The sequence below is a fragment of the Thrips palmi genome, unplaced genomic scaffold, assembly GCF_012932325.1.
Source record: "Thrips palmi isolate BJ-2018 unplaced genomic scaffold, TpBJ-2018v1 HiC_scaffold_8, whole genome shotgun sequence".
In the NCBI taxonomy this organism is placed as follows: Eukaryota; Metazoa; Arthropoda; class Insecta; order Thysanoptera; family Thripidae; genus Thrips; species Thrips palmi.
This window is the reverse complement of record NW_023144635.1, coordinates 9857012-9884086: the sequence shown is the minus strand read 5'-3', so window position 1 is coordinate 9884086 and position 27075 is coordinate 9857012. Positions and strand designations below refer to the sequence as shown.

Below are 27075 nucleotides of genomic sequence, written 5' to 3'. Positions count from 1 at the left end.
CCGTCCGCGGCCCTGGCGGCCCTGGCGGCCCTGGCGCCCTCCCCCCCTTTCGCGCCGCCACTGCCGCCACCGCTCCGGCAAGGCTCCGGCCCCGCCGCCAAACCACGTCCTGGGCAGGGCAGGCGGCAGCGCGGCAGGGGTAGCGGCGGGGTGGCGCGGGCCAGGGCGGGGCGGGGGCGAGGCGGGGGCGGGGCGGGCGGAGTGCCTAGCAGCTCAGTCCGTGCCACAGAGTCCGCTTGGCTGTCCCCCCCAGTCGGCCACGAAGCTCCCAGGCGAGCGGTCCTGATCGTCTGAGCGTTGCGAGGGCCTCGTCGGGCTGTGCGGGGCTGCGTACAGGCGGTGCAGGGACTGCCTGGCTGGTGGTGTGCTGCAGCGTCCTGGGAGCGCGGCCAGTGCGGCCAGTCAGTGACAGGGAAGCCGAGCCGCCAGCACTCCGGCCGTCCCGCCCGCCGGCCAGCCGACTGGATGCACGCGCTGCACGCGGCCGCGCGAGTCACAGTGTGGTGACTATGTGACGAGGGAGGCGGACCCGTGACCGGCGAGGCGCACGGCACGGCACGGCACGGCACGGTGCGGCGAGGCACGGCACGGTGTGTCCGAAGCAGCAACCTGGCGCGGCTCGCCGCCGCCAGGCTCCGCGGCCAGCACCACCTTGAAGGCCTCACGGACGCATCACAGACGCGGCACGGCCAGCACGGCCAGCACGGCGCCCTCTGCGAGCTGGTACGTGAGTGTGTGTGAGTGTGTTGGTGTGTACGCGGATGTGTGTGAGTGCGTCGCCGCCGCGCGACGCGGTAGCCACAGGGACGCCTCACGTGTGGGCCGCAACATAACAATCAATAGGCCAGCAGCAATGGCCAGCGCTAGCCTCGTGCCTCGCGGACAGGCCACCGGCCAGGCCACGCGTTGTGGTTACGAGACGCCGGGCCGGGGCGGGCGTGGAAGGCGGGGCGGGGATTCCACGCGGCCGCGGCACGCGCGTGCTCGCCAGGTCGTGAAGCAAGCCACGGGGGACGAGGGCCCCTCGAGGGGCAGGCCACGTGAGGCCACGTGATTCCGAAGCACCCGCGCCCTGCCCGCCCCGCCGCCACCCTCCCCACGCAGAGGCAATGGAACGATGGAGCGGCTTGTCTCTCTCGCACCCTTTGCAGAGCTCCATGAGTGCGACAGAGACAGAGCGACGCAACGCCTCTCCCGAATCGGCTGCCAGGCCACCACCACCTGGTGCACCTGGGGCCGGCAGCACACCGGGACGCCCTGGTCGCCAGGAAGGCCTTCTTCATCCAGGACAGCCACACCTGGGCCGTGAGCGGGCCCGGCCGCTGGACTGCAGGCTGTGCCCTGCCCGGGCCAGGCCATGGACAGGCCGAGCGCGGAGCGGCGCCTTTGGACCAGTGGTGCCGTCTAAAGAAAATTATAGGTCATACGGTTAAAGTTGTCCAAAGTTTGGACAGCCAACTGCAGGAACATCAGTGCCGCCACACTGTTAAAAATGAATGAAATTTAATGACATTACGCACAATGACATAATGCACAAGAGTAGGCGGAAACTCCCTCTATGCACCAAAGGGTTGCCAACCTCAGCCTGCCTCAAGGCCTGCCTATACTGTACGATTATATCTTGGCTTCGCTATCGAGAAGTTGCCAAAGATGAGGTCAGCCCTTTCAACACTGGTGCACAGTGAGAAGTTTTGCCCAATTATGTGGCAGGACTGAAAGGCATGGTGTGGCTCGAGTGTCGAGTGTGCCATCAGCATTTCCAAGTTGCAAACTTGCCAAGCACCGTGCGCTGCGCTCTGAGCCGGTTCCCAGCCCAGAGCCTGCACGCCGCTGCACGCTGGGGACAAAGGGACAGGACAGCCGCGGATCCAGGATTTCCCTGAGTGGAGTAACGCAATGCTTTGCCCCTAAAGAGGCAAAGCAGTGCTGGTTGCCTACCTTCCAGGCGGCCTGTTTCTTACCACCCCTCTCTCCCTCTGGATCCGCGCCTGCCAGGGTGACACGAACGCACACACAACACGGGGCGCTGGGACGGCCGATGCCCGATCCGCCTATTAGATTTTTGTTCCGCCTTGACCGCCGCAGTGTTTGCAGAGGACTGTATTGGATATCACGCCATTAGTGGACGACACCGGCACGGCGCAGCGGGCAGCGGGCCGCCGCGCCGCCGCCCCGCCCCGCCCCGCCCCGCCCCGCCCCGCCCCGCCCCGCCCCGCCCCGCCCCGCCCCGCGCCCGCCCCGCCCCAGGGGCCCGGCCGCCCCGCCTTGTCGGTCGATCGCGGTCGATCGCATCTCGAATCAAAGGAACGCCGGCCGAAGCGGAAACGCGGAACGACGCGCGCCTCAGCGCGGCCAGCGCTGCTCGTCACGAGACGGTGTCAGTAAGGCCGAAGGAGGAAGCCAGAACTCAGACGCGTTTTGAGCTCCAGAGGCGCTGAACAGGACTCGAACCGAACAAGCTCACCAGTGGATTCCTCATTCGGGGAGCAATCCATTGGTGGAGTCACACGTTCAGTTAGAGTCCCATTCAGCGACTCTGGAGCTCAAAACGTGTCCGGGGTTTTGACTGCCGCCGCCGGTCTTCTGGCCCACTGTGTGCCGCGTGGTTGCCGCGCCGCGCCGCGCGGCCAATCCCGTCCGAATCCCGGCGACACCATCGCGGGCATAAATCTGCACCGCGGCCGCGCGCGGCGACGACGGTCGCGCTGTGGCTGGAAATGAAATTTATTGTTGTCATTATTTCCATGAGAGCGGGAAGGGGGGGGGGGTCGCCCGCGGGAAGAGGGGAGGGGGATACGGCAGCGTGGTGGCGGCGGCCGGGCCGTGCAGCACGCGACCCGCAACGCAGCCATCGCAGCCTGCCCAGGCGCGCGACGCGCGTAGACCTAGTCAAGCCAGCGGAGCGCCTGTGATGACCCGCTCCACAGCGGCGCCGCGCCGCGCTGGACATGGCCTACCCGCACGGCGCTCTCGTCAAACTTAACGCGCTCGGACTCTACGGTGCGTGCTGCCGCCGCGGCTCTCTGTCTCTCTCGCACTCACGGGACATGTGGGGCATCCCGTGGGGGAGCGAGAGAGACAGTGCCCGGCCCGCTGCGGTGGCCGGGGCTGCCGGGGCTGCCGGGGCCCACATCCTTACGCCTGGCCGCGTCGCCGCGTCGCGTCGCCCCGTCGCCCCGTCGCGCTGACGACCTCCCTCTAATCCTGGCCGGGCATAATCCTATTGTGGCGCGGCACGTCCACGGCCCCCCCGGACGCTGCCCGCCCTGCCGGCGCACAGTGGGCCAGAAGGCCGGCGCCGGCGGCCGAAACTCTAGACGCGTTTTGAGCCCCAGAGTCGAACCAATCGTGTGACCCCATCAATGGACTCCTCGTCCTCGTCCCGACAGCAATGCATCGATGGGGTCACACGGTCAGTTCGAGTCCCATTCAGCGACTCTGGAGCTCAAAACGCGTCGGGATTTTGACCGGCTCCACCAGGTCTTCTAGCCCACTGCCCACGGCTCACTGTCCGACCCGTAGACTGACTCCAGGAGTTGTTTTCGTGGCTCAGTCTCTCTCGCACCGATACAGGACGATCCACAAGCCCACGAAAGATCGAGCGACGAAAACGGCTCTCGGATCGGAACCAGTCTGCAGCCGTGGGGAACGCCGCGCAGCACGCCGTGATGTCGTCAAGTTTCTGACGATTCGACCGCGTCCAATGGCTCCGCGTTTTATTCGTACTCCGAGGGAGTTGACCCCGTATCCCCAAGTGGGGCCATTGCCGCGAACGACCACGTTTCCGTGTGCGGACAACCAACTCCGCGTTTGGTGACGCGGTCAAAGTTAGTGCACTGGAGCAATACTGCTACTCACAACAAATTTTCGCGGTAAAACTGAGTTTGCCATTCCCACGGTTCATCGCACCCTGAGGTGCAATAATTTGGCTATTATAAACTTTTTCTTAGCCCATTTTTTTTGCGATTAAAGGGATCGTTGTAGTAGTTATTGTACAATTTACCTATATACGTCTTTTTCGTTTTTAACTTTTCCGACAATTTTGCAATTTTTGAAAAAAAAATGAAGTTTTAAGTTTATTGTAAAATTTGGACAGTGGACAGTGCAAGTGGAATATCACTGTGACCGCAGCACGGCACTTCTTTACCCGAACGGAGCCCTCCACGTTAGGTTTGACAGTGCAGCCCCACCCCCACCCCCTCGCTACTCGAGACGAGCCACTGCCCTCAACCTTTTCACCCGCTGCATCCTCCGGTGCGGGGCAGTAACCCTTGCCGTGCCATGAGCACAGCAGGGACGGCGACGGATCAAAAAGGATCCGCGATACGTCAAGTTGGCCAACGCACCGAAAAGGATATTGAGTAGGATAATGTGAGCAAATTTTATTTGTAAGCCCTTTTGCGGTGAATGTTTTTGGGTACTTTTCGGTTTTGTGACAGGCGCGTGAGTTTCGTCGGGCGGTGTACCTGGCGCTTGCAGCGGGGCAGGGCAGGCACGGCAGTGCCGATAGACACGTGGGTAACAGGTGGTGACGAGCCGAGGGGGCCCAATGGCAGGGCGGCACGGCGGCGGCGGGCCTCGGTCCGATTCCGCTGCCCGCACTCGTCGCTCTGTCTCTCTCGCACTCATGGAGCGTGCCGTGGGGGAGTGAGAGAGACGGGGCGACAAAGTGCGGAATCGGACTGCAGTCAGCCGCGTGGCCGGCCGCTCTCGGTCCGCGTCAAGGAGGCCGTCAGGCAGTGCGGGAAGGGGAGTCGGCAAAACAGACGACAAACTCGTCGGTGTGGACTATGTCTCATACTGCCTTGCCTACTAGGCAACTGTTCGAGATTAAAGCCCGGATATTTCCTAGTGGGCAGGCTGAGGCAGGCAACCCTCTCAACACTGGTGCATCGTGGAAATCTTTGCCCTCTTGTGGCAAAACCGAGGCCGAACCCCCTCCCCCAAAAGTGATGACGTAATATTTGCACGCCGCCATACACCTCACTGCTCCACACCAACGTCTTTAGCCTCTTTTCTGCCTACATTAGAGCATTTTTGCCATCAGGCTGCGGACAGTAACTACTACGTCAGTCAGAGGTTTTCCGGACGACGCCTTGGAGACGCGTTGGCGAAAACGGCGCGGAAACACTCTTGAGGCGACTGGCCGGGACGCCCGACCGCCCCAACTGTCACCGACGTATTCTTCCGCTTTTGATTCCAAACACGAACGGGGAAACTTTATCCCCACCCCCACCCCCTCCCGGTCACACGACCAAATTCCTCTCCCGCCGCAAACAGCCCCCGCTACCCTGCTGCCTCTGGCTGCCTCCCTTGTCCTGCCGGGAGATCTTGTTTCGGCCAAACAAAAGCCGCATTCTTTCGGACAGCAGAGCCCCGTGTACGGTGTGGCGCACCAGGAGCACCACCCAGCAGGGCATGCCCCGCCAGGCGCGGATCCAGGGGGGGGGGGAGGACAATTGACCCCGCCTCTGGCTCTTAGATAGCCGCCTGAAAGGTAGGCAAAGAGCCACTCTTTATTGCCACTGTAGGAGCAGGCAAAAGATCGCGGAAAGATAACTACTGTGCTCCTCTCTTGGTCGCGGCATCAGCTGGTGAAAAAATAAAAATAAAATGTTTTTCTTGTTTTTTCTTTTTTTTTGGGAGGGGGGCGTGCCGGTCAAAACGGTGCAGCGTACCCCCCATTCATAAAAGAGACCCACCGTACCAAAAACAATTCCATTTTGTCAGCATCGCGGGGACACGGTCCCTGACGTAGCATCCCTTTAAGGGCATCAGCCCTCTCTTTCTCCCTTCGCCCAAACGTCCTCAACCTCCAGAACCTCCCGACCCCAGCCACGGTGAAGCGAGCCACCCGCGGGGTCGGGGGGTCGCTCCAGGGGGGCCTCTCTGGGGAGGGGGGGAGGGGGTTGGCCGGCTTGGGGGTGCGGGGGTGGCAGCCCCCCTTCCGCTTCTTGGTACACCTCTCTGTGCACTGTGTCCGCCCCCACCGCGCCCACCCCCGGCCGCCCCCCACCACTGCATTGATCGTGGCTCGCTCAGTCTGCTCCCCACCCCGCTCTGCCCCCCTCTCCCTGCCCCGCGGCCGTCCTGATTACCCCCCTCCCCCTCCCCCTGCCGCCCCTTCCCCCCAATCTGCCTGCCGGTCCGCCCGCCCGTCTCATCTCCCCGCCTCATTCGCCGTGGGCTGGTTCCGAGAGTCTCTCTGTCTCTCTCGCACCGTGTCGCCTCACGAGTGCGAGGGAGACAGAGAGACCGAGGCACTCGTTTTTCGGAGGCAGCCCACTGGCAGCGTGTCGCCCCGTCGCCCCGATTCCCCCGGCTGCTACATGACAATCGCATTCCATTACACACCCCGCGCGCCCTGGCCGCGCCTGGCCCTGGCGTCCGGGTCCATCCTCGCCTTTTATGAATGGATCCGTGGGGCGGCCCGGCCGGGCTGGACGGCCGGGACGGCGAGCGCCAGTCCATCTCGCCTATCTCGTCGGCGCACTCCTTGCGTCCACGTCCGGCCACGTCAGTGTCATAAACACACACACGAGTGCAAAAACGCCAACAACATCAAAGCACCCTCGCGCGGACAGTGTGCGAGCACGACTCTGTCACTCACACACACACACACGCAGGCCGGTGCAGCATCGTGGGGTGTGGTGCGCGGTGGTGAACGGGCGGTCCGGGCTACCCCTCAACCCCCTCTCCAGCGTGGCTCCGGACTCCTGCAGGCCCCCACGCTGCTGGGTCCCCGGTTCGTTCCCGCTCTCGCTCTCTCTCTCTCTCTGTCCCTCTCTCTCCCTCGCTCGCTCTTCGATCTGACTCCAGAAATAGTCCACGATGACGTCATCGGCGACGTCACATGCAGGCTGGCGCGGCTGGCGCACTGGAGGGAGGCTGCGGGGCGGTGTGGCGGTGTGGCGGTGTGGCGGTGGGGCGCTGCAGGCGGCACCGCGGCACACAATGCTCGCCGCGCTGCAGCGCAAAGCGCCCCGCCTCGGCGGCGTGGTAATACGCCAGACAATCGGGCGGCAGTGGCGGGTCCAGAGGCGGCCCTGCGGAGGGGAAGAGGGGGGGGGGACGGCGTGACGGGACGCCTTTGGTGGTGACATCATCATGGAACGGCGAGATTTGCGGCTCCGCGTCGCGCGATGGATTAATTCCCATCTGACGCGTTCACGTCGTCCTTCGCGGCCTTCTCGGCGACCTTGCCGCGTCATGCTGCTGGAGCGTCGCTCGTGATCCTTCGCCGTTCCGGCCTGCCTTTCGACCCTTCAGCCTTTCGACCCTTCAGCCCTTCGACCCTCCAGCCCTTCGACCCTCCAGTCCTCCGACCCTCCAAGCCCATCGGCCTCGCCCACCCGTTCAGCGTGTCAAGGCACTAAGCAGCGCTAATGTCTTTTATTGAAAGGTCCAATTTTTTGAGTGAATCTTAAACCAGTGTGGCTCACTTTTGATTCTTTCAACGACGACATCTGCCAATAACGCTGTGGTGTGCGGACAAGGGGGAATGACGGACCGACTTCGCCGCGCCACTGGTTTACTCCCCGTGCGTGTCTCCCAACGCGAGGGGGCCGCGAGGCTCGACACGAACCCTCCACGAACAGCGTTCCTTCGCTCTTACTTTCTCGCACCTACGGAAGTCTCGTGAGTGAGAGAGAGACAGAGGGACGAAGACATGTTTGGAATCGCTCTCCAGCACGCGTGAGGGAGCCGCGTTTGAATCCGAGCTTCCCAGAGCTACCCCCGGCGGCCCCGCCCCGTCGGCCGAGCACACCATGCGCTGCGCACCCGCCAGGGCGGTTCCCAGAGGAAAATCTATCTCGCTCGCACTCGGGGCGACCCGCGTAGTCCCGCGTGGTCCCGCGTAGTCCCGCGTGGCACGAGGGAGAGCGAGGGGGGCCCTTTCAAAGTCAGCCTGCCGGACACCAAGGTGAACGCACCTTTCCCGGAGCGCGGCGGGACAAACTGCCCCGGCGGTCCTTCAAGTCCTTTGGTCCTCCGTTTGCTGGTCGTAAAGGCTTGTCATTTTCGCGACGCGGAGCGCTCTGTCCACGCGTGGAGCATCGACCCAGCGAGCGGCCGGGCGGCCAGGCAGGCAGGCAGGCAGCCGTTCCAGGGACCGGGAACGTCCGTTGCCCCCGAAAAACACGGACCGACGGCCGACGGCTCGGCCGGTGTGGAGCCGATGCCGATCGACCGGGACGGCCCGGCGGGCAGCCAGTCACTCATCATCGCACCGGCCGCCGGCCTGGCGGTGGCCATCGACGACCCCGTCCATAGATTCCATAGATTATGGAAATGAACGTCGGTGATCCCTGATTGGTGAGTACGTTACCTATCCCCCGCGGACTCGCCGGGTGGGGTCGGACGGGGTCGGATAGACCCGTCGCGCCATCGGGCCGTCGTCAGCCCGTCCATCGAGCCATCATCCCCCGGCCCCGTTCGGCCCGCCCGGCCCATTGGCCGTCGGGGCCGCAGAACGCCAAGAAGGCCGCCAAGACGGCCGCCCTGCTGAATAATGTCTCACGCCAGGCTTCTCCATGGAAGGCTTCTCCTTCAAGTCGCGCTAAATTTTTGAGAAGGCACGCGATGCCGGTGGCCTTGTCGGGGACGTCTCGGCCGCCGGGGCGGGTACAGTGGCGTAGCCTCGGCGTGGCCCCCCCCCCCCCCCCCCCAACCCCGGAAACACGGAGCGGAAAGGCATTTCCGGGCGTTTCCCGGCCCCGCATCCTCCACGCCCGCCCTGTTTGCTCCACCTAACGAACCGGGACGCCTGTAATTATTCCGCCCAAAAAGGACCAGAAAACCGGATTCTTTTATCAAGTTGGCAAACTTCGGGGCGAGTTGCCGCGCTGCTGCCTGAGTTTCAGCGCTCCGGCCTCCGCGACGCCGTGGCCGCGCCGTGCCGTGACGACCCAGGCAGCCCCTGGCGGCCCGTGGCGGCCCGGGGCGGCGGCAGCCCCTCTCCAGAGCCTCCAGCGCCTCCAGCGGCGCGCTCACGGCCCGGGGATCACCAGCACTGCCCTCGTGGCAGCGCCGCGGCGGCACCCCGGTGGCCTCGGCCTCAGGCCTGGGCTGCAGGCTGACTCCGCGAGTCGCTTGTCTCTCTCGCACGCACACGGAGCGCTCCGCGAGTGCGAGAGAGACAGAGCGACGAAAACGACTCTCGGAATCAGCCCGCTGGGCTGGGCTGGGACCGGCCCGCCGGGTCGCCTCATTTTTCATGTCCCCGTCGGCCCCTTGCCGTGTCTCCGATCCCACACAGCTTGCGCCGCGCGCGGGGGTGGGGGACGTGGGGAGGGGGAGGGGAGGGGGAGGGGAGGGGGGCTGGCTAGGCTTCGGCCGCCGTGATACGCCGCGCGCACGCCATGTCGCCTGCAGGAAAGTAGGGGCTGCAGGCGGCAGGGGCGGCCGGGCTTACAGGGCGCCTCGCCAATTACGACAAGTAAAGAGTGTGTTTTCATGAGTCAGTGGTATCTGCATGGAGATAGGCGGCAGGCCGGTGGTGTGGGGCTGAAGCGAGGCTGAAGGGGCGCGCGGGGACTGGCAGGGTGCCAACGGCGCGCGCGGTGGGTCTGCGGCGAGGGTCGGCGGTGTGGGTCTGCGGTGAGGGTCGGCGGTGTGGGTCGGCGGTGTGGGTCGGCGGTGAGGGTCGGCGGTGAGGGTCGGCGGTGTGGGTCGGCGGTGAGGGTCGGCGGTGTGGGTCGGCGGTGAGGGTCGGCGGTGAGGGTCGGCGGTGAGGGTCGGCGGTGAGGGTCGGCCGTGAAGGTCGGCGGTGAGGGTCGCCGGCGAGGGCCGGCGGCGAGTGTCTGTGTCCGCGTCGGCGGCGAGGTTCGGCGTGCGTGCGTGTCGGTGCGGGTGGTCTGCGTCGCCGGCGTCGCGTTCGCATCATTACCGCCATGCCTCGCTGCCGTTCGAGCGCGTCGCTGGCCGGCCTTCCCGGCCGCCCTGGCACGGGCACCGCAATCGGGCCATCCCAATGACGGTGCGGCCAGGCCAGCGGCCAGCCAGCCCCGCACCATGCAGCATCGAAGCCCATTGGAAAGAACACAACGCGACCCCCACCCCCACTCCCTTTCCCCTTCCCTTGCCGAAGCACTACGTTATCCCTGTGGTGCTTACCGCCGCTACACTGCTACACTGCCAGCCCGGCCGACACGCGAGAAGGCCCGTGGCCCATCCCACCTGTGTGCTCTCGGCCAACACGACCGCCCAGACTTTGATTGTGTGTGTGTGTGTGCGTGTGTGTGTGTGTGTGTGTACACGCACACTGTGTGCGTGTGTGCGTGTGCATGTGTGTGTGTGCGTGCGTGGGAAGGGACGCACGAAGATCGTGGCTTCGTTACATCGCGACAGTCCAAACACACCGAACTAGTTGGAAAACGGCTAAATAACTGTGTCTGTTGCAGGGTGCCGTCGTCCTTGCCCTGGCGGGGGAAGGCCCCAGCAGCAGAAGACAAGGGGACGTCCCGCCTGCAGCTCAGGCTTCAAGACAGTGAGTATGGTCTGGCATGCAGGGGCGGAGCCAGGAATTCCCTCCAACAGGGGGTAAAGCAAGTGCCCTAAGAACAGGAGCGGTTGTTGCCTACCTTCCGGGCGGCGTAACAGGGGCGCCGGAAGTGTATTTCCTCAGGGGGGCAAACAATTTTAAATCCTACGTTCCTAATTACTCCCCTCCCCCACCAAAAAAGGTGCTTAAAAAGACCCTACTCTTTCATGCACCGCCTCGGGAAGGCTTTGACCGCTGATAGTTTAGGAGCAGTGGTCTCGCAAAAATGGTCAAAAAGTGAATGAATTTCAGAAAATCATCGTTTTTGCTGACTTTGAGCGGTCACTGCATCCAATTTAGTTGCGGTCAAAGGCCTCCCTCGACGCCTTACTATTCTAAAGACCCTACTCTTTCATGCCCCGCCTCGGGAAGGCTTTGACCGCTGATAGTTTGGGAGCAGTGGTCTCGCAAAAATGGTCAAAAAGTGAAAGAATTTCAGAAAATCATCGTTTTTGCTGACTTTGAGCGGTCACTGCATCCAATTTAGTTGCGGTCAAAGGCCTCCCTCGACGCCTTACTATCCTAAAGACCCTACTCTTTCATGCCCCGCCTCGGGAAGGCTTTGACCGCTGATAGTTGGAGCAGTGGTCTCGCAAAACTTGTCAAAAGTGATTGAATCCCCGCAAGTATGATTGTCATTTCATTGGATGATGTTGATTATTTCACTGGTTACCAACTAGACGCGCAATGATTATCTTGAGTCGGGTACCCCTTGAATGAGCTGTCCCATTTTTTACCCCGTGTCCTTATAATTGCTCCAACTGACCCTAGGCTCGATTTTCGCAGCTTCCCACCAAAGTCCAGGGGGGGCGATGCCCCCCCTGCCAAATTCCAGGGGGGGCAGCCTGCCCACCCTGCACCCCACTTCCGGCGCCCCTGCGGCGTAACCAGTAAGGGGGGATGGGAGGGGGTCAAGGTTAGGGGTAATCCCCAGGTGATTTTATTTTTTATTAAATTTAATAAAGGTCCTTATAAAAATTTATTGGAGTTTAATATGATAAAGTAAGCTTTTATAAGGGCATTCGTATAAAATTTCATAACATTTTATAAAGATCTTTATAAAATTTTATAAACACCTTTATTAAATCTTATACATGACTGTATATAATTATATACAGCGATATGCAATCTGTATATGGTTGAATGAAGCGATTGGTCATGTATTAAGTTTTATACAGGTGTGTATAAAGTTTTATAAAGGGTTTTATAAAAGTTAATACAGGGTTTTATAAAGGTTTATACAGGGTCCCTTATAAATTTTAATACAAATTTGTACATTTTAATTAAAAGTTAATAAACATTTATAAATGTTTATAAGAACCTTTATAAAATTTTATAAAAAATAAAATCACCTGGGACCCCTATTTTCTCCTCCCACAAATCCGCGCCTGCAGCAAGGTCACGGTCAGGGGCGCAAACGACTTTCTCTGGGAGTCTGGTAACAGTCGTGTCGAGGGATCGGTCCGCCAGCCCCATGGGATTGGCGTGACTCCCGCGCGACCACGTCCACCGCGACACCGTGAAGAACGCGCCCGTCGAACACGCTGCCGTCGCTCTGTCTCTCTCGCACCTTTCCGGGAGGCCCCGTGAGTGCGAGAGAGACAGAGCGACGAAAACGACTCTCGGAATCGGTCTGCTGGCGGCCGGGCTTGCGGCCTCGCCCCACACTGCGAGTCGGATGGGAAGGGGGTCCATTCAGCCGCGGCGTCGGAGCGTGAGCAAGTCGCGGCCCTCGTCCGCCATCAATCATCGCAGTGTGGCAGTGGCGGCAGCGCGCCGTATGCGAAATGCAGAGGCCGCTGTGCGTCTTGACGGTCTGCCGCGGGCGTGGGCGGGCTGCGTATGGCCGCGGGCGCGCTTTGGGAAGCGTCGCCGCACCCCGCCCCGCCGCGCCCCACCGCCCTGCCACGCCCCGCCACGCCCCGCCACGCCCCGCCGCGCCCCACCGCCCTGCCACGCCCCGCCACGCCCCGCCACGCCCCGCCGCGCCCCGCCACGCCCCGCCACGCCCCGCCCCGGTCAAGCTGAGCCAATTAGTCTCGCCCACTCGGCACACACATGGCTAAAGCAGGGCGTAGCCGGGGAATCCCGCGTGGGGTGTGGCCGGGCGTGGCGGGGCGTGGCGGGGCGTGGCTCCGCGGCCTTATCTATGGCTCCCCGCTGCGCTTGCCGCGCTCGCCGCCTGCCCACCCTTCGCCCTCAAGGCCGTCTCGCTGGCCGCGAGTGGCCGGAACAACAGCCTTTACCGCCACGGAGCGGCGGACATTTCATTCCCTGCAGAAAAAGCGCAAACGGAAACCGTGAACCGACGGCGGTATTCGAACCCACGACGATGCGCGCGGAGGCGTGATTACCGGGGGCTAATAGATGCAGGGCCGGCCAGGCCGCGGGCTATGATTGATGAGCTGCTGCCTTCAGCAAACTTGGTCAGGCCGTCAAACGCCCCCTCCCCCCCCCCATCTCCACGCCCTCACGCCCCTCAGCGGCCCGAGCGAAGGCGAGGGCGGCGGCGGCACGCAGGGCTGAAGGACTAAACGGCACTCGTTCCGTCTGCCTACGCCTCGGCGCGCTGCCTGCAGACGGATTCCGAGAGACGCTTTCGCCGCTCCGTCTCTCTCGCACCTCTAGGCGACGCCCCTTGCGAGAGAGACGGAGCGACGAGAAGGACTCTCGGAATCAGTGTGCTGCTGGGCCGCGTCAATCAGCCCTTCGGCCGCCTCCGCTTCCTCGCCCCGCCCCGCCCCGCCCCGGCCCGCCCCGCTTGGCCCCTCGGGGCGCCTCATCGCCCCATCTCTCTCCGCACCGCTCCGCACGCCGCGGCGAGGCCAAGGCCGCCGTGGCCGCCAAGGCCGAGAACAAGGACGGCAGGCAGCGTCACGCCTCACGACGTCACGCCAAGTCCAATCGAAAGGGATTCTCCAGTCGCCGACACATTTTTCATCCCCTCCGTCCTCCCTGCGCGCTGCGCCTTATCTTGCCCGCCAGCACACTGGCCGAATGGGCCGGCAGACTGGTTGCCGGACTGTCTCTCTCGAACCTATGAGTGCGAGAGAGGCAGAGCGACGAAAACGACTTTCGGAATCCATCTACTGCAAGGCTGATTCCGGGTCGTTTTCCTCGCTGTGTCTCTTTCGCACCTTTACGGGACGCCCCATGAGTGCAAGAGAGACACAGGGCGATAAAATCGATCGTCGGAATCAATCTACTGCCGACTGATTCCAAACGACGCCCTTTTGTCCTCTCTCTCCCTCCGCTTGCCTCCGCTTGCCGCGTTGTCAGAGGCATGGCAGAGACAAGGCAGAGGGCTGCTCGTCCCTCTCTCTCTCGCCCTGACGGGCGTCCCGAAGGGGCGCGAGAGAGACAGAGCGACGAAAACACCGCGGCGGCGCGGCAGAGGCAGGCAGAGGCCGTTAGCGCGGCGCGTGGCCGTCGAGGAAGCGCGGCCAAGTCCGCTGAGCCGAGTCGAAAAGTGTTGGCGCCAACAGCCGTCAGCAGTCCGATTCCGAGGGTCGTTTTCGTCGCTCCGTCTCTCTCGCACCTATACGGGACGCGCCATGAGTGCGACAGAGACAGAGCGGCGAAAACGACTCTCGGAATCGGTCTGCAGGCCGTCATGCCCGACCGTTGTGTTCGTTGTGACGCCATCGCCGTGCCATCGCGACAGTGCTGCCAGCCTGCCAGCCAGCCAGCCCCGTCTGTCCGTCAATGGCGGCCGCACTGGCAGGGCAGGCAGGCAGCACGGCTGCGCTGCACCGCGCTGCGCCGTCCGGAAACGGAAACGGGCTGTTCAATTTGCAATGAGGCTTCATGACCGCAGAGCCGCACCGCCAGGGAGGCGCCGCACAGTGGGCCAGAAGACCAGTGGAGGTGGCAAAAATTCTAGACGCGTTTTGCGGTCCAGAGTCGCTGAATGGGACTCAAACCAAACGTGTGACCCCACCAATGGATTCCTCGTTCGGAGAGCAATCCATTGGTGGGGCGCGAGTCGGTTCGTTTCGAGTCCCACTTAGCGAGTCTGGAGTTCCAAACGCGTCTTTGATTTTGGCTGCCTCCGCCGGTCTTTCGCCCCTTCCCGGAGCCGCCTCTGCTCTGTCGCATCGAACGATTAGGATGACGTCGCGACGCTCTTTACCGCAGCCACGCTTGCCAACCGGTTCGGGCCAGTTCAGTACGCGAGGGTGGCTGCGGCAGTGTTGCCAACCTGGCCGACCTGGCCGCACAGCGCGGCCGCTCCGGGCTGCTTGTAGTGTAGTGTGCGTCTCGCGCCGCCGAGTGACAACAGTGTTGCCAACGGTGCCGGCCTGCAGGCCGGTTCCGAGAGTCGCCGTCGTCGTCACTCACTCTGTCTCTCTCTCGCCTCAGCGGTGGAACGCGCCATGAGTGCGAGAGAGACAGAGCGACGAGGACGACTCTCGGAATCAGTCTGCGGGGAATGGCGGCGACACATCACAGTGGCGCGCTGCCAGCAGGTGCACCGACCCACCCCCCTCGCCGTCGACGCCGTCCACGTGGACCAACAGTGTGTGCCCCACACCCGCCACAATGAGAGGCCTGCAGGCCGAGAGTCGTTCCGTCTCTCTCGCACTCACGAGGCGTCCCGTGTGTCTGCAGTGCGTTTCATCGCCGCCGCGGTGACGTCGCGGCCACCACACTGGCGGCCGGCGGCCCCGGAAGCCCCTGAACGTGAACGGGGCGGCGTGGCGGTGGCGGTGGCGGTGCACGAGGCGGGTCGATGGAGGCCGTCATTATGAATGGGCTCCACCGGACTGGCGGTGTGGCGGTGTGGCGGTCCACCCCAAACAAGGAGAGGCTCTGTGACGGAGTATGGCCTGGAGGCTTTGATTTGCCGTGCGTGTGCGTGTGTGTGTGTGTGTGTGTGTGCGTGTGCGTGTGTGTGTGGTGTGTGTGTGTGTGTGTGTGCGCGTGTCTGCGTCCTTGGCGTGGGTGGAGCGCGGTGTCGGGCCGACGGCGACGGGCCGTGCTGGGTGCTGGAGCACTGGGACGCAGGCCAGGCGGCGCAGGCCAGGCGGCGCAGGCCAGGCGGCCGGTCCGACTCGACTCGCTCTTCGCGCTCCACTCCCTCCGCCCCGCCTTCGCTGCTTCGCCCCTTTCCTTTCTCCGGAGACCTCGCGCTTCTCTTGACCTCTGCTCCGGCACTGGCAGGCGGGCCGCGGGGGGCCGCGGGGGGTGGGGGAGAAAGTGACTTGGGGGTGGCGGCGCGCGGAGCAGTGGGGCAGCCGAGGCAGAGCCGAGGCCCCCGCCAGCCCGCCCAGCCGGCTGACTCCAAGCCTTAGAGTCAGGGGGAGGTCCCGTCGGACTGTCTCTCTCGCACCTACACGGGAGGCCCCGCAGAGCGCGAGAGAGCCAGCCAGCAGGCCGCCACGGCTGACGTTTCCACATTTAATGCCACATTCTATGGTTAAAGCTTGCATACCTATCACCGTTGACTGATGTCTAGAGACCTGAATTTCTTGGCGGGTTACGCCGGTTCAGCAAACAGGTCACTTTTCTTATCTCTAAGGCTGATTCCGAACTGCGCCTTCATCGCTGTGCCTCTGTCGCACTCATGGGCGTCCCCTTGGGCAGCGAGAGAGACAGAGCGACCGCGCTCGCTGCTCGGCATCAGGCTGCCCTGCCACCGCCAGCCCTGGCACGGCCACAGAAAAGGGAGGCGATGACTTTGCCCGCTGCACTGCGTCCGCACTGCGTAAGGAACAAAAGAGTGGCGCCGGCAGCGCACACGGCCGCCCTGCCAGGCCCTGCAGGCTCGCTCTGTCTCTCTCACATCCGGCGGGACGCTCCCGTGGGTGCGAGAGAGACGGAGCGACGCCATTCGGAATCAGTCTGCGGGCCATAGCCAGGCCCGGCCAGGCGGGTCGCACTCGAGCTTGGGGTTGGGCTTTGTGGGGGTTTTGTGGGGGCTGGCGGCGCCTGGCCGGGGCGTGGCGGCGCGCAGCGAGGGCGGGGGGGAGGCGTAGGCGCAGAGGGCCGGGGTGCCAAACTGCGCGCTGAGCCGAGTCCAGGGTTTTATTTGTCTCTCTCCGGTCGTAAAGGCCCTCTTCATCTGGCGGTTTGGCCCAGCGGCCCTGCGGCCCTGCGGCGGCCTAGGCCAAGGCAGGCCGAGGCCGAACACTGCTTTCTGTCGCTCTGTCCTCTCTCGCACTCGTAAGGCGAACCGTAACGGTGCGAGAGAGACAGAGCGATGATTCGTTTCCTGCTGTGTCCGTCGGACTTTGAACCCACGGAGCGCCCGCCGACTCGAGAGTAGGCAACCAGGACAGCAGACGTGGCGGCGCGCTGGAGGTTGCCTACCCCGGACTCGGCGGGCGCTCGCGCGGCGCAGTCGCAAGACCAGTGCAGGTGGTCAAAATCTCTGACGCGTTTTGAGCTCCGCTTAATGAGCGTGTGACCCCATGGATTGTTCTGAGGAATCCATCGGTGGGGTCACATGTTCGGTTCGAGTCTTGTTTAGCGACTCTGGAGCTCAAAACGCGTAGTGTTTTGGCCGCCGCCACTGGTCCTCTGGCCCACAGTGCATCGGTACCGGTCGGACTTTGAACCCATGGGGCGCCCGCCGAGTCGAGGATAGGCAACCGGGACAGCCGGCGTGTCGGCGCGCTGATGGTTGCCTATCCTACCGTCGGCAGGCGCTCGCTCCTCGGCTTCCAGTGTTGTTCCTCTTCCTGATGGTCCTGTCTCTCTCTGTTGCAGGTCGCCGTGATGGGCCCCATGGCCCTCTGACATGGAGCTGCAGTCGGGGCCGGGTCCGGGGCCGGGGTCCTGGGGCGGGGCGGCCTTGGAGGCGCGGAGGAGCGCGGGGACAGAGGGCAGCAGGAGGCGGAGGCGTGGTGGGGGCGGGGCGAGGTGGGGCCGGGGTGGGTCCCTACTGACCCCCATGCGGTGATGCGCCCCTTTGGCCCCTCGGGACCCCCTGCGCCTCTCTCCGTCACCCTGGAGGCTCTAACGCAAGCGGTCTTCATCTTCGGTGTGGGCGTGACCATCATCATCTCCAACGTGCTCATTATCGCTACGTTCCTCAACGCCCGAGGTGAGCGAAGCAGCGAAGCCTGCAACTAATTCAATCCTCCACGGGGGGAGGGGGGGGGGTGTCGTTCGGTTGGCTGTCTGCATTATTACTCACTTCAACTTCAGCCTGCTTCAGCGCCCGCCGGCCGCCGCGGGAATGTAAATGGTGGCATGAATGATGGAGGGGGATTGCTATTATTGTAAGCTCGGCGCGCGCCGCACCCCCTCCCCCACCCCCTTTCCAGCGATAACTATTTTGCGGCCTCCAAAGCAAGCGGGCAGACCGCCGAGCGGGACGGCTGCCCGTCACGCCACTGCAAGCCGCCCGGCCAGCGCGCCGCGCCGACCGCACCGCAGCGCCACCGGCAACACCGAAACAAAACAAAAAGCAACAACAAAACAGAAAAGGCCGGGGCGTTGATTCATAAAATGTGTACGTGCTTTCATGAATATCGTTTATTCGTGCGTGTGATTAGGCCACGACTTCCTCAGGCCGGTACTAAATTAGCTCGACTTATTTTTCCCTTCCGGAACTGCCATGGCTGCCCATCCCCTAGGGCCCCTGGAGGCCAGGGCACAGCCTGTACGGCCCGACGGCCCCAAGTTTCTCGTTTCCCGCAATCAATATTTCTGGAGAAAAGAAAAAAAAAATCGAAAAATCGGCCATTATCATTTCTGACAGTGTCCCCACGCCCCCCGGCCGCCTCGATGTCTAGCAGTGTTTGGCCCATTGGCGTGGCCAGGCCCACCCCCGCGATCCGATAGTGCAGTGCCAGTGGACTGATTCCTAGAGTCGTCGTTGTCATCGCCGTCTCTCTCGCACCCCGGACGGGACGCCCCGTGAGTGCGAGAGAGACAGAGCGACGACAACGACTCTCGGAATCAGTCTGCAGCAGGCGGCGCGGTGCCAGGCCGGCGTGCAGCACACTGCAGTATTACCCGGCAGCAACTAACTGCCCCGAGAAAAATGCCCATTTGGCCTGCAGCGCCATCTAGCGGCCATCTAGCGGCCATCTAGCGGCCATCTAGCGGCCATCTAGCGGCCATCTAGCGGCCATCTAGCGGCCATCTAGCGGCCATCTAGCGGCCATCTAGCGGCCATCTGGCGATCATAGGCCGCCGAAGTGGCCCCCCAAGAGGCCGCCGCCGGTGGCCTGGTCGCAGAGGGGCTGCAGTCATGGCGGCGGCGGCCTTTGGTAATTGGAGCCGAATCGGCTCCAAGAGCGGCCATTCGCCGGCCGAGGCCCGGCCGAAGCAGCCGGATACGTTTCCATGGGTTCAATCCCCACCCGCGGCCGGTGCGAAAAGAAAAGGAAAGGAAAGTGAAAACTGGAGAAGAAATGAAAAAGGAAAGGGAAAGAAAAAGGAAAGGAAATGAAAAAGGACAGGAAATGAAAAATGAAAGGAGATGAGAAAGGAAAGGAAAATGAGAAAGGAAAGGAAATGAAAAAGGAACGGGAATGAAAAAAAAAACAGAAAGGAAAGCAAAGGAAAGGGCTGCTGACGTCACGGTCGCCGTATCTCCGCCTTCATCGCCCATTCGCATTCACACGTCTTTTGTGGCGGCGCCGCGATACGCCGCGCGTGGCGCCTTTCCGGGGAAAGGGGTGCCACTGCCACGGCCACGGCGCCAGGGCCACGGAGCCACGGAGCCACGGAGCCACGGAGCCAGCGGACTGATTCCGATGACACTGTAAAAATAAATCTATGAACGAACCGGAAACTGGAAGTTCCAGTATCTGGATGAAAATGTTGCCGAAGGGCGACCCTTGCAAATTCACGACGACTCTTCGTTCGTCCGCGTAAACATTCATCGAGGATTCACAAAATGTACAAAAGCGTACATCGCTCTGTCTCTTTTGCACCCCTCACGGAACGGTGACGGTCCCTGAGTGCGAGAGAGACAGAGCGATGAAGTTAATCGGCCCGCTGGCTGGGCCACGCCTGGCCACGCCTGGCTACGCCGGGGCGGCCCGCGCGTGTTGTACGCTGATAGACGGCCGGCCTACCTGCCATTGCCCGATGTGTGGCACTGTGGCGCTGGCGCGGCCGGCTCGGCGCGCTGGCTGAATAAATTAGTGAGTGCGACAGAGAGAGAGAGACAGCCCTGCGATGAGTGCGGCAGAGACGGACAGAGGCGCATAACGATCCGGGATCCCCCACCGGATCCAGGCCGAGGGGTTCACGTCGATGCACGACTCCTCAATAATACGTATGCCCCCTCTTTGGGGCGCCCGTCTGTCTGTCTGTCTGTCTGTCTGTCTGTCTGTCTGTCTGTCTGTCTGTCTGCCTGTCTGCCTGTCTGTCTGTCTGTCTGTCTGTCTGTCTGTCTGTCTGTCTGTCTGTCTGTCTGTCTGTCTGTCTGTCTGTCTGTCTGTCTGTCCGTCTGTCTGTCTGTCTGTCTGTCTTCCCGTCAGACCGTCTGTATCACCGTGTCAGTGGGAAGCCCTACGGAGGGAATCGACGGAACCTAATGGGTTCGATACAGCATCAGGAACCACGTTCTCTGTATTGTTGTTGTTGTTGTTGTTGTTGTTTGTTGTTGTTGTTGTTGTTGTTGTTGGTTTTGCTGCTGCTGCTAACCTGTCCTGTCTGTGTCCGCAGGGTCCCGAGACGTGATCAACATCTACCTGCTGTCGCTGGCCGTGGCGGACCTGCTGGTGGGCGTGCTCATCGTGCCCCTGTCCGTGTACCCGTCCGTGGTGCAGTCATGGGTGTACGGCGACGCGGTTTGCCGCGCGGTCGGCTACCTGGAGGTGACGCTGTGGAACATCTCGGTGTTCACCTTCATGTGGATGGCGGTGGACCGGTACCTGGCCATCCGCAAGCCGCTGCGCTATGAGACGATCCAGACTCGGACGCGATGCCAGTGCTGGATGGTGTTCACATGGATCTCCATGTCCATGCTGTGCTGCCCGCCGCTGCTGGGCTTCAACCCACCCATCTTCGACCCGGACGCCTACGTCTGCATGCTCAACTGGGGCGACATGTGGGCGTACTCGGCGACCCTGGCCATCCTGGTGCTGGGCCCCAGCCTCATGACCATCATCTACACGTACAGCTACATCTTCGCCATGTACAAGCGGCTGCGCAGCGGCGTGCCCATCCACGACAAGGAGTACGCGACGGCGCTGGCGGAAGCGCTCGCCAACCCGACGCACATCATGTCCTTCGTGCTCATCATCGTGTTCTGGCTGTCGTGGACGCCCTACATCGGCGTGCGCCTCTGGGAGCACTTCACGGCCACGCGGCTGCAGGTGCCCTTCCTGCACTTTGGGCTGGTGTGGCTGGGCGTGCTCAACTCCTTCTGGAAGGGCATCATCCTGCTGTCGCTCAGCCCGGACTTCCGGCTGCTGGTGCGCTTCTTCTGCCTGACGGTGTGCTGTCGCGGCAACAAGGCGCGCCTGCAGGCCGAGCTCATGGGCATGGACATGGACGACTAGGAGCAGCCCTCTGGGGTCCCCGACGACCCTGACGGCCCTGCCGAGGCCCGCTTCGGCCTCCGATGCGACGGCCCTCACGATGCCCGCTTCGCCTCGGCCGTGACGGCCTCCAAGAAGGCCTCCAAGAAGGCCTCCAAGAAGGCCTCCAAGAAGGCCGCGGCCACGGCGGGCGCCGACGACGGCCAGGCCTTTGGCCAAGCCCAGGGGGAAGGGGCCCCAGAGGCCCGGCTGACTTCACACCTCACACTGCCTGCCCCACGACGGTCCTGGGCGTGGGCCGGCTCCTGGGCGCCGTGGGGGCCGTCGTGGGGGGCCCGGTCGCGCTACGGCCGCCGGGCGCGCGGGGAGGAGGACGCCAAGGCCCTCATCCTGCACGAGTTGTGACGACTGCCACCGGAACCGGAAACGGAACGGCCAAAGCGTGCTGCCAGTCACGAGCATAGCGCACAGCGCGGCGCGGCCCGGGCGGACTGTGGGTGCGTGTGTGTGCATGAGAGTGTGGAAGCAATCGAATAGCGACTAGCTTGCTTATCAGAGAGAAAGATTCACGGATGGAAATAGCCTGCGCGAGGAAAAGGTGGCATTGAAAGTGGAAAAAAGTCAAGCTTGATGTAGCAGTGTGTGCGTGCGGGCGCGCAGGAGTGTGTGATAGTGTGTGAGTGGGGAGACCCGCTGCTGGTGTAGGGACGCAGCCCCTGGCCCGCCGCGCCACCGCAGAGCCCCGGTGCGAAAGTGGCCCGTGATCTCGGTTTTACAATCTAGTTTCCATTTTCTCTGCTGCCGCAGCGTAGTCTCCGTGTCGTTGTAGCGGCCGAGCGTCGCGTCGACGCCCGGCTAATCTAGAAACAGAATCATCCATTTTCGGCAAGGTTTTTCGCTCTAAGTCACTCTGGATCACTCGGGTCAGTTTCGCGCCGGGACGACCGCGTCGTAGAGGCTATGTTCGTCATTCGCAGCACCCATGTTTTTTAATAATGTACTCGTCCTTAATGCACTCTATTGGTAAAGAGTTTTGTTGTTAGTCTAAGAACGATTTGGTAGGTTCGAGCTTCAAAACACTGGCCTCCGCAGCCCCAGTCGGCAGGCTTCGTTGTTTTCAAATTGTCGATTCTAAATTCGTGTTGTTCAATGTTTTTAGCTGTAAGTTCTTGTCCCCACGAAGACTCCAAAGGAAAGCAATGCGTAGAAATGGACCCTGGCTGTGCGACTGCATTCAAACACACGGTGTGAATGTCAAGACGAATCTGCACTACTTGTGCGAGAACCTACGCCCCCTGTGGGGGCAGACTTGCTTCTTGAGCGACAACACTGTGCATCTTGCAACTGCGATCTGAGCGGAGGTTCGCAAATGGTTTTTACCTTCTAAATTCAAACCAACTTATCTCGCATTCACACATATTATGTGTGTGTAAAATTCCATTGTATTATGTGAGCATCTTGTGTGGAAGCAATTTGTGTAGGTTCGTTTTGCGTGTGCTTGTGTTCGAGAGAGAGAGAGAGAGAGAGAGAGAGAGAATGAATGAATGAAGGAGAGTGAGACGGACAGACAGAGTGGGGAGAGATGAGTCTTGTGTTCTGTGCTAATTATTATTCCATCCTACTTCATTCTGAATGCGCGTCTGTGAGAGAGGGTGTGTGTGTGTGTGTGTGTGTGTGTGTGTGTGTGTGTGTGTGTGTGTGTGTGTGTGTGTGAGGGTGTGTTCGTTTGTGTCTTGGAGTCCTTTAGAAATGTCCCGTAAAAAGTTTCGAATTTTGCTCAGGTTAATTAATGCGTTCCCCGTTTGCGCAAAGTACAGTGTAACTATAATCTCTCTCTATCCTCGCGCCCTTCAGACTCCTCGCGTTGGTTCCGCGGGGCCGGCCGACTAACAAAGTTACCCACCTCAAACGAAAAGATACGCAAGACTTCATGTCGAGCAAACTCACTATTATTTTAATAAAATGTCGCAGTTGATTCCTTGCTTACTTCGGTTTGCGCAATGCAATTTGTACCCGAGGCGTTTCTATGTGATTAGGATAAGATTATTCATTGTTGCATATAGATTTCGTGTGATCATGGGTTCGCTTGAAAAAAACGAGTAGGAAGCTGTGAAGTACCTGTACAGAAGATCTGAATACGATTAAGTCATCTCTCATTTCTTAACTTTTTTATACATTTTCAAATCGTCTAAACTTGCATGTGCACTCAGGTGCTTCACGGATTTTCCATGTTTTTATTACTAGTTTTGAAAATTTTAACATGTTTCGTCTTATGTAATATTTGCTATACAGACAATCATGATGGTAGCGACGACTATTCAGAATTTAAAACTTGTTCCCTGGCACTGTCCCTCTGTGACCGAATCCAGACCTGAGCCATTCGAAACATAGTGGGATCGTCTGACTGAATTTCGCTGTGGCATCTTCGCGGAAGTTCCATCAGTTCCCCGTTTACTGACACCTCTGCGCAACTGTTGTTTGGAAAAACAAAAAGCTGTTGACACACCGTGGAAGTTCCCCCACACTGCGCAATGAGAGATTATCTGTGACATGGCAAAAACTTTAATCGCTTTATTTCTAGATTTCGGTTTGCTGGAGTTTGTTGAACCGTCCACGATCCGAAGGAGGGAGTTGTGCAGCCGTGGATGCGATATGGCGTGTAGAGGTTGCCGCTCGTCCCGTAGACAGTGTAGTGACGCCCGTGGCACAACCATTTTCGTCTGCTTCTTTCCGCCTTCGTTCCACGACGTGCGCTTTTTTGAACCGTGTTTGCCGCACTGTTAGAGAAAAAGAAGTTTGTATTTCCGACAATCATTCCAGTGCCATTTGGGTGAGTGTGGTGAGAAAGCACCGGATCGCCTCTTTCGGCGAGCCACACGTGCAGTCAGCTAGGAAAGAAAAATAGTCCAAAAAAGTCACTTCTGAGCCAGTATTTGAGCGCGCGAAGATCAAGTTTTCGCCGTTTTCACGGCGAAGACTTTGTCAACAGTGGAGGGTGACTTGTTTCTTTCCCATGCACATTCGTCCTGAGTGACCCGAAAGCAGTGTCGGTAGACAAGCTTTTTCCACTAACAGAGAGAAATGAGAGCTTCAGAGGCTAAGTACATTCCTTGCTGTTTTGTTCACAGCTCTCTTTTTAAAAAAATAAGGTGATGATGCTATTAATTGATTGTTGTTTCCGATTTGGTTGAAATTTCCGGATACTTATTTCAGGATTTTGTAGTCCACCCATGACGTTTTTGAAATCGTACTGGAAGAATTATTTCATTTAATGTCATAAGTACTTGAAAGTTTATTTTTATATGTTTGTTAAGACTTGTTAGTTACGTAGATAACAATTGAAGGAGCGAAGTGCAATGTCTCTGAGCACGGATCGTATCATTTATTCTGGACGTGATGGGAAACAGTCAGGGCCGTCGTCGACACACTGAGCCACTCCGACTATACCTCATGTTCTTTCCTTTTCTAACATTCCTTTCTCTCGTTGCTTTTTTCTTCTTAAGTGTTTTAGATATTTTTTTCTGAAATTCTCATCTCGCTCTTGTTACTGTAGAAAAATAAGTCTGCTGTTGGACTGTCTATCAGTCAACGTTGTCCTTCGAACCTCGGCGTGATTTATATGTGCTTACGTAAGCACAGTCAAATTTTCCTAATGTTTCTGTTTTTATTTTTTTTTAAACGTGTCGAGGCAATCGAACCTTTCATGGCGAGTACAAAAACATAAAACAATACAGACAAGGCATTCTCGGGAGACGTGTGTTTAGAATCGACTATTGGGTCGAGCAGAAAATGTGATGTTTTGCTTTTGTGCTCGCCGTGCCGCACGCTGTCTTGGTGCTACCCTTTGTACTTAATCTCTAGAGCATCTTATTACTTATATCGTCTGTTTCACTTAACGGGGAATCTTTCGGCTTCGCTTCTAGACCCCTTGTCTCTTCCGCGTCTGTAGTCCTGGAAACTGTTTAAAATGTTGATGCCTTCGAACTTATGTGTTCAAAAACCACGAAACCGTTGAGTCCATTTGTTCCAGAATGCTTTGCAAATCTCTTTGCGGCGTTCCCGCTCCTCTGTTGTTGTTTCGGGTGATACTGTTTTATGAAATGCAGATTATTCAATAAAAAGAAAGATGTGTCTCATAAGAAACGTTGGGTGTTTGAATAGTGAAAATTGCGTACCTAAAGCAAAACGGATTGTTTGTTTAGATAATTGAATTGCTACACTAATCAGTGTATAAATGCTCATGTCACGCTAATAATTTTATACGTAAATTACCGTGTAGTTTGATAGTTTTGTAATAGATTTTTTTGTAATGTGTGTGGAAACTATTTCTGAGATTACAATACTATTAAAACGTTACTGGCGTGTCTTGCATTATGTTTCACGGTGTAAAGTAGGGGCATAGTCATTTGAAAAGAATAAATCGTTATGTAGGTCATTCACTGTGGCGCGTCTCTTCATTTCGCCACCAGATCCCAGCCTGTCTCTATGTCTCCCTCCCCCCTCCCCCCTCCCTCCCCCCCTCCCCCCTCCCCCTCCCCTCCCCTCCCCTCCCTCCCCTCCCCCCTCCCAACGAAATGGCGCCGCCTATCGCCGCGGGGCTGTCTCCACCGCCGTCCGGCCGAGTTCCGGGGCCCTGTCCAGGACCACGACGATGACGACGACGATGACGACGACGACGACGTCCCGGAAGCACCGACAGCCCAGGAAACTCACAGCGCCGCCACTCGCGCGATCGCCAGCAACGATTCGAGCAACAATTCGCAGCGCAAAACAAACGAATCGGAACCGCAGTTCGCGGAGCGCCCGGCGGCGGCGGCGTAGGCAGCCCAACGCACAGCCGCACCATTCCGGCCTCGCCTCGCCAGCAGCCTGACGCGTCGCTCTGTCCCTCTCGTCTTCTGGCCCACTGTGCGCCGGCCATTCACGAACACACACCGTCGGCCAACGCTGGCCGCGGTGGAGCTGCAGCAGGCCCTCGGCCCTCAGGGCGTTGGGCAGTGCGGCCATGGGCGTGAACTTTGCGAGGCGTCAAGGGAGGCCGCGGCTTCCTGCGCCATGGCCGTGAAGAGCTGACCCGCCCTTAACCTTTTTCGGTGGGCAGTTGGAAAGGGGGGGGGGGGGGGAATGACCATGACCGTTCTTTATTAGTCTTGCAGAAAATGGGAGCAGCGTAGAGTGATTCCGAGAGTCGTTTTCGTCGCTCTGTCTCCTCTCGCGCCTATCCGGGACTCCTCATGGATGCGAGAGAGTCACAGCGACGAAAACGACTCTCGGAATCAGTGTGCAGCAGAGATGTAGAGGGAAAAGAAAAATGGAAAGGGCACGGCAAGAGCAGCAAGAATGGAGCAAAGATGACACATTGTTCCCAGTTGCCATGGCAGCCTTCGCGTGGGGCCGTTCCGGCTCATCAGAATAAAATTCTTGTAATGAAACGCAAAAAAAAAAAGAGAGAAAGACCCTAGATAAAGGAAAATGACTCTGCAGTACCTATCCGATGTGAGTGTTGAGTAGCTTTAAACGTCAGCCAGTATGCAAGGTGGGGAGCTCGACCCGAACGACGACATTTGGTGGATTTCAGCTGTACCTGTCGTGGGCCGAGCCCTTGCCCATTGACACCTGCTTCGAGGCCAAGTGCACCTTCATCCTGGGGGTCGCCATCGTCAGTTTGACGTGAGTGAGGTCTCCACTCAGCGTGATTTGAAACATGCTCTGCAAACTGAGGTGTGCACTCAGTATGCGAGCTTCAGTTTGTAGTGAGCAGCCTGCCGAGCGATAGAAGAACGCTTTGTCACTCCGTCTCTCTCGCACTCTCATGGAGAGAGCCATGAGAGAGACAGAGCGAGCTCGGCTGACGGCGCGCCTGGGTTCGCGGTTTGCAGGTGCATGTGGTGCTCGGGCAAGGGCGGCCGCCCCGGCGTCAGGGTGTCCGTGGAGGCGCGCCGGCCCAAGTACAAGTTCACGCGCAGCGGCCGCACCTACGGGAAGTACTACTAGACGTCGGCGGCGGCATCGCGACACCCAGCGACACCTTCGCCTCGATGCCTCCAATGAAAATAAACGAGTGATTCACAAAGCCCTCCTCCT

At 60.0% G+C, this 27075-nt stretch overlaps 1 protein-coding gene across 1 annotated transcript; it reads left to right on the top strand.

The window, feature by feature from the left end:
- The first annotated feature begins 266 nt into the window (after positions 1-266).
- LOC117653288 (G-protein coupled receptor 52) lies at positions 267-25431 on the top strand. Its single transcript, XM_034398871.1, has 4 exons — positions 267-723; positions 10404-10489; positions 17255-17591; positions 20174-25431. The coding sequence occupies exons 3-4, from the start codon at positions 17447-17449 to the stop codon at positions 21010-21012; spliced, it is 984 nt and encodes a 327-aa protein (XP_034254762.1). The 5' UTR covers positions 267-723; positions 10404-10489; positions 17255-17446; the 3' UTR covers positions 21013-25431.
- The last annotated feature ends 1644 nt before the right edge of the window (positions 25432-27075 follow it).

Coding starts and splice junctions, on each gene's coding strand:
- LOC117653288 (XM_034398871.1), top strand. CDS start 17,447: ATGCGCCCCTTTGGCCCCTCGGGACCCCCTGCGCCTCTCTCCGTCACC. Junction 17,592..20,173: donor TACGTTCCTCAACGCCCGAG/GTGAGCGAAGCA, acceptor CTGTGTCCGCAG/GGTCCCGAGACGTGATCAAC.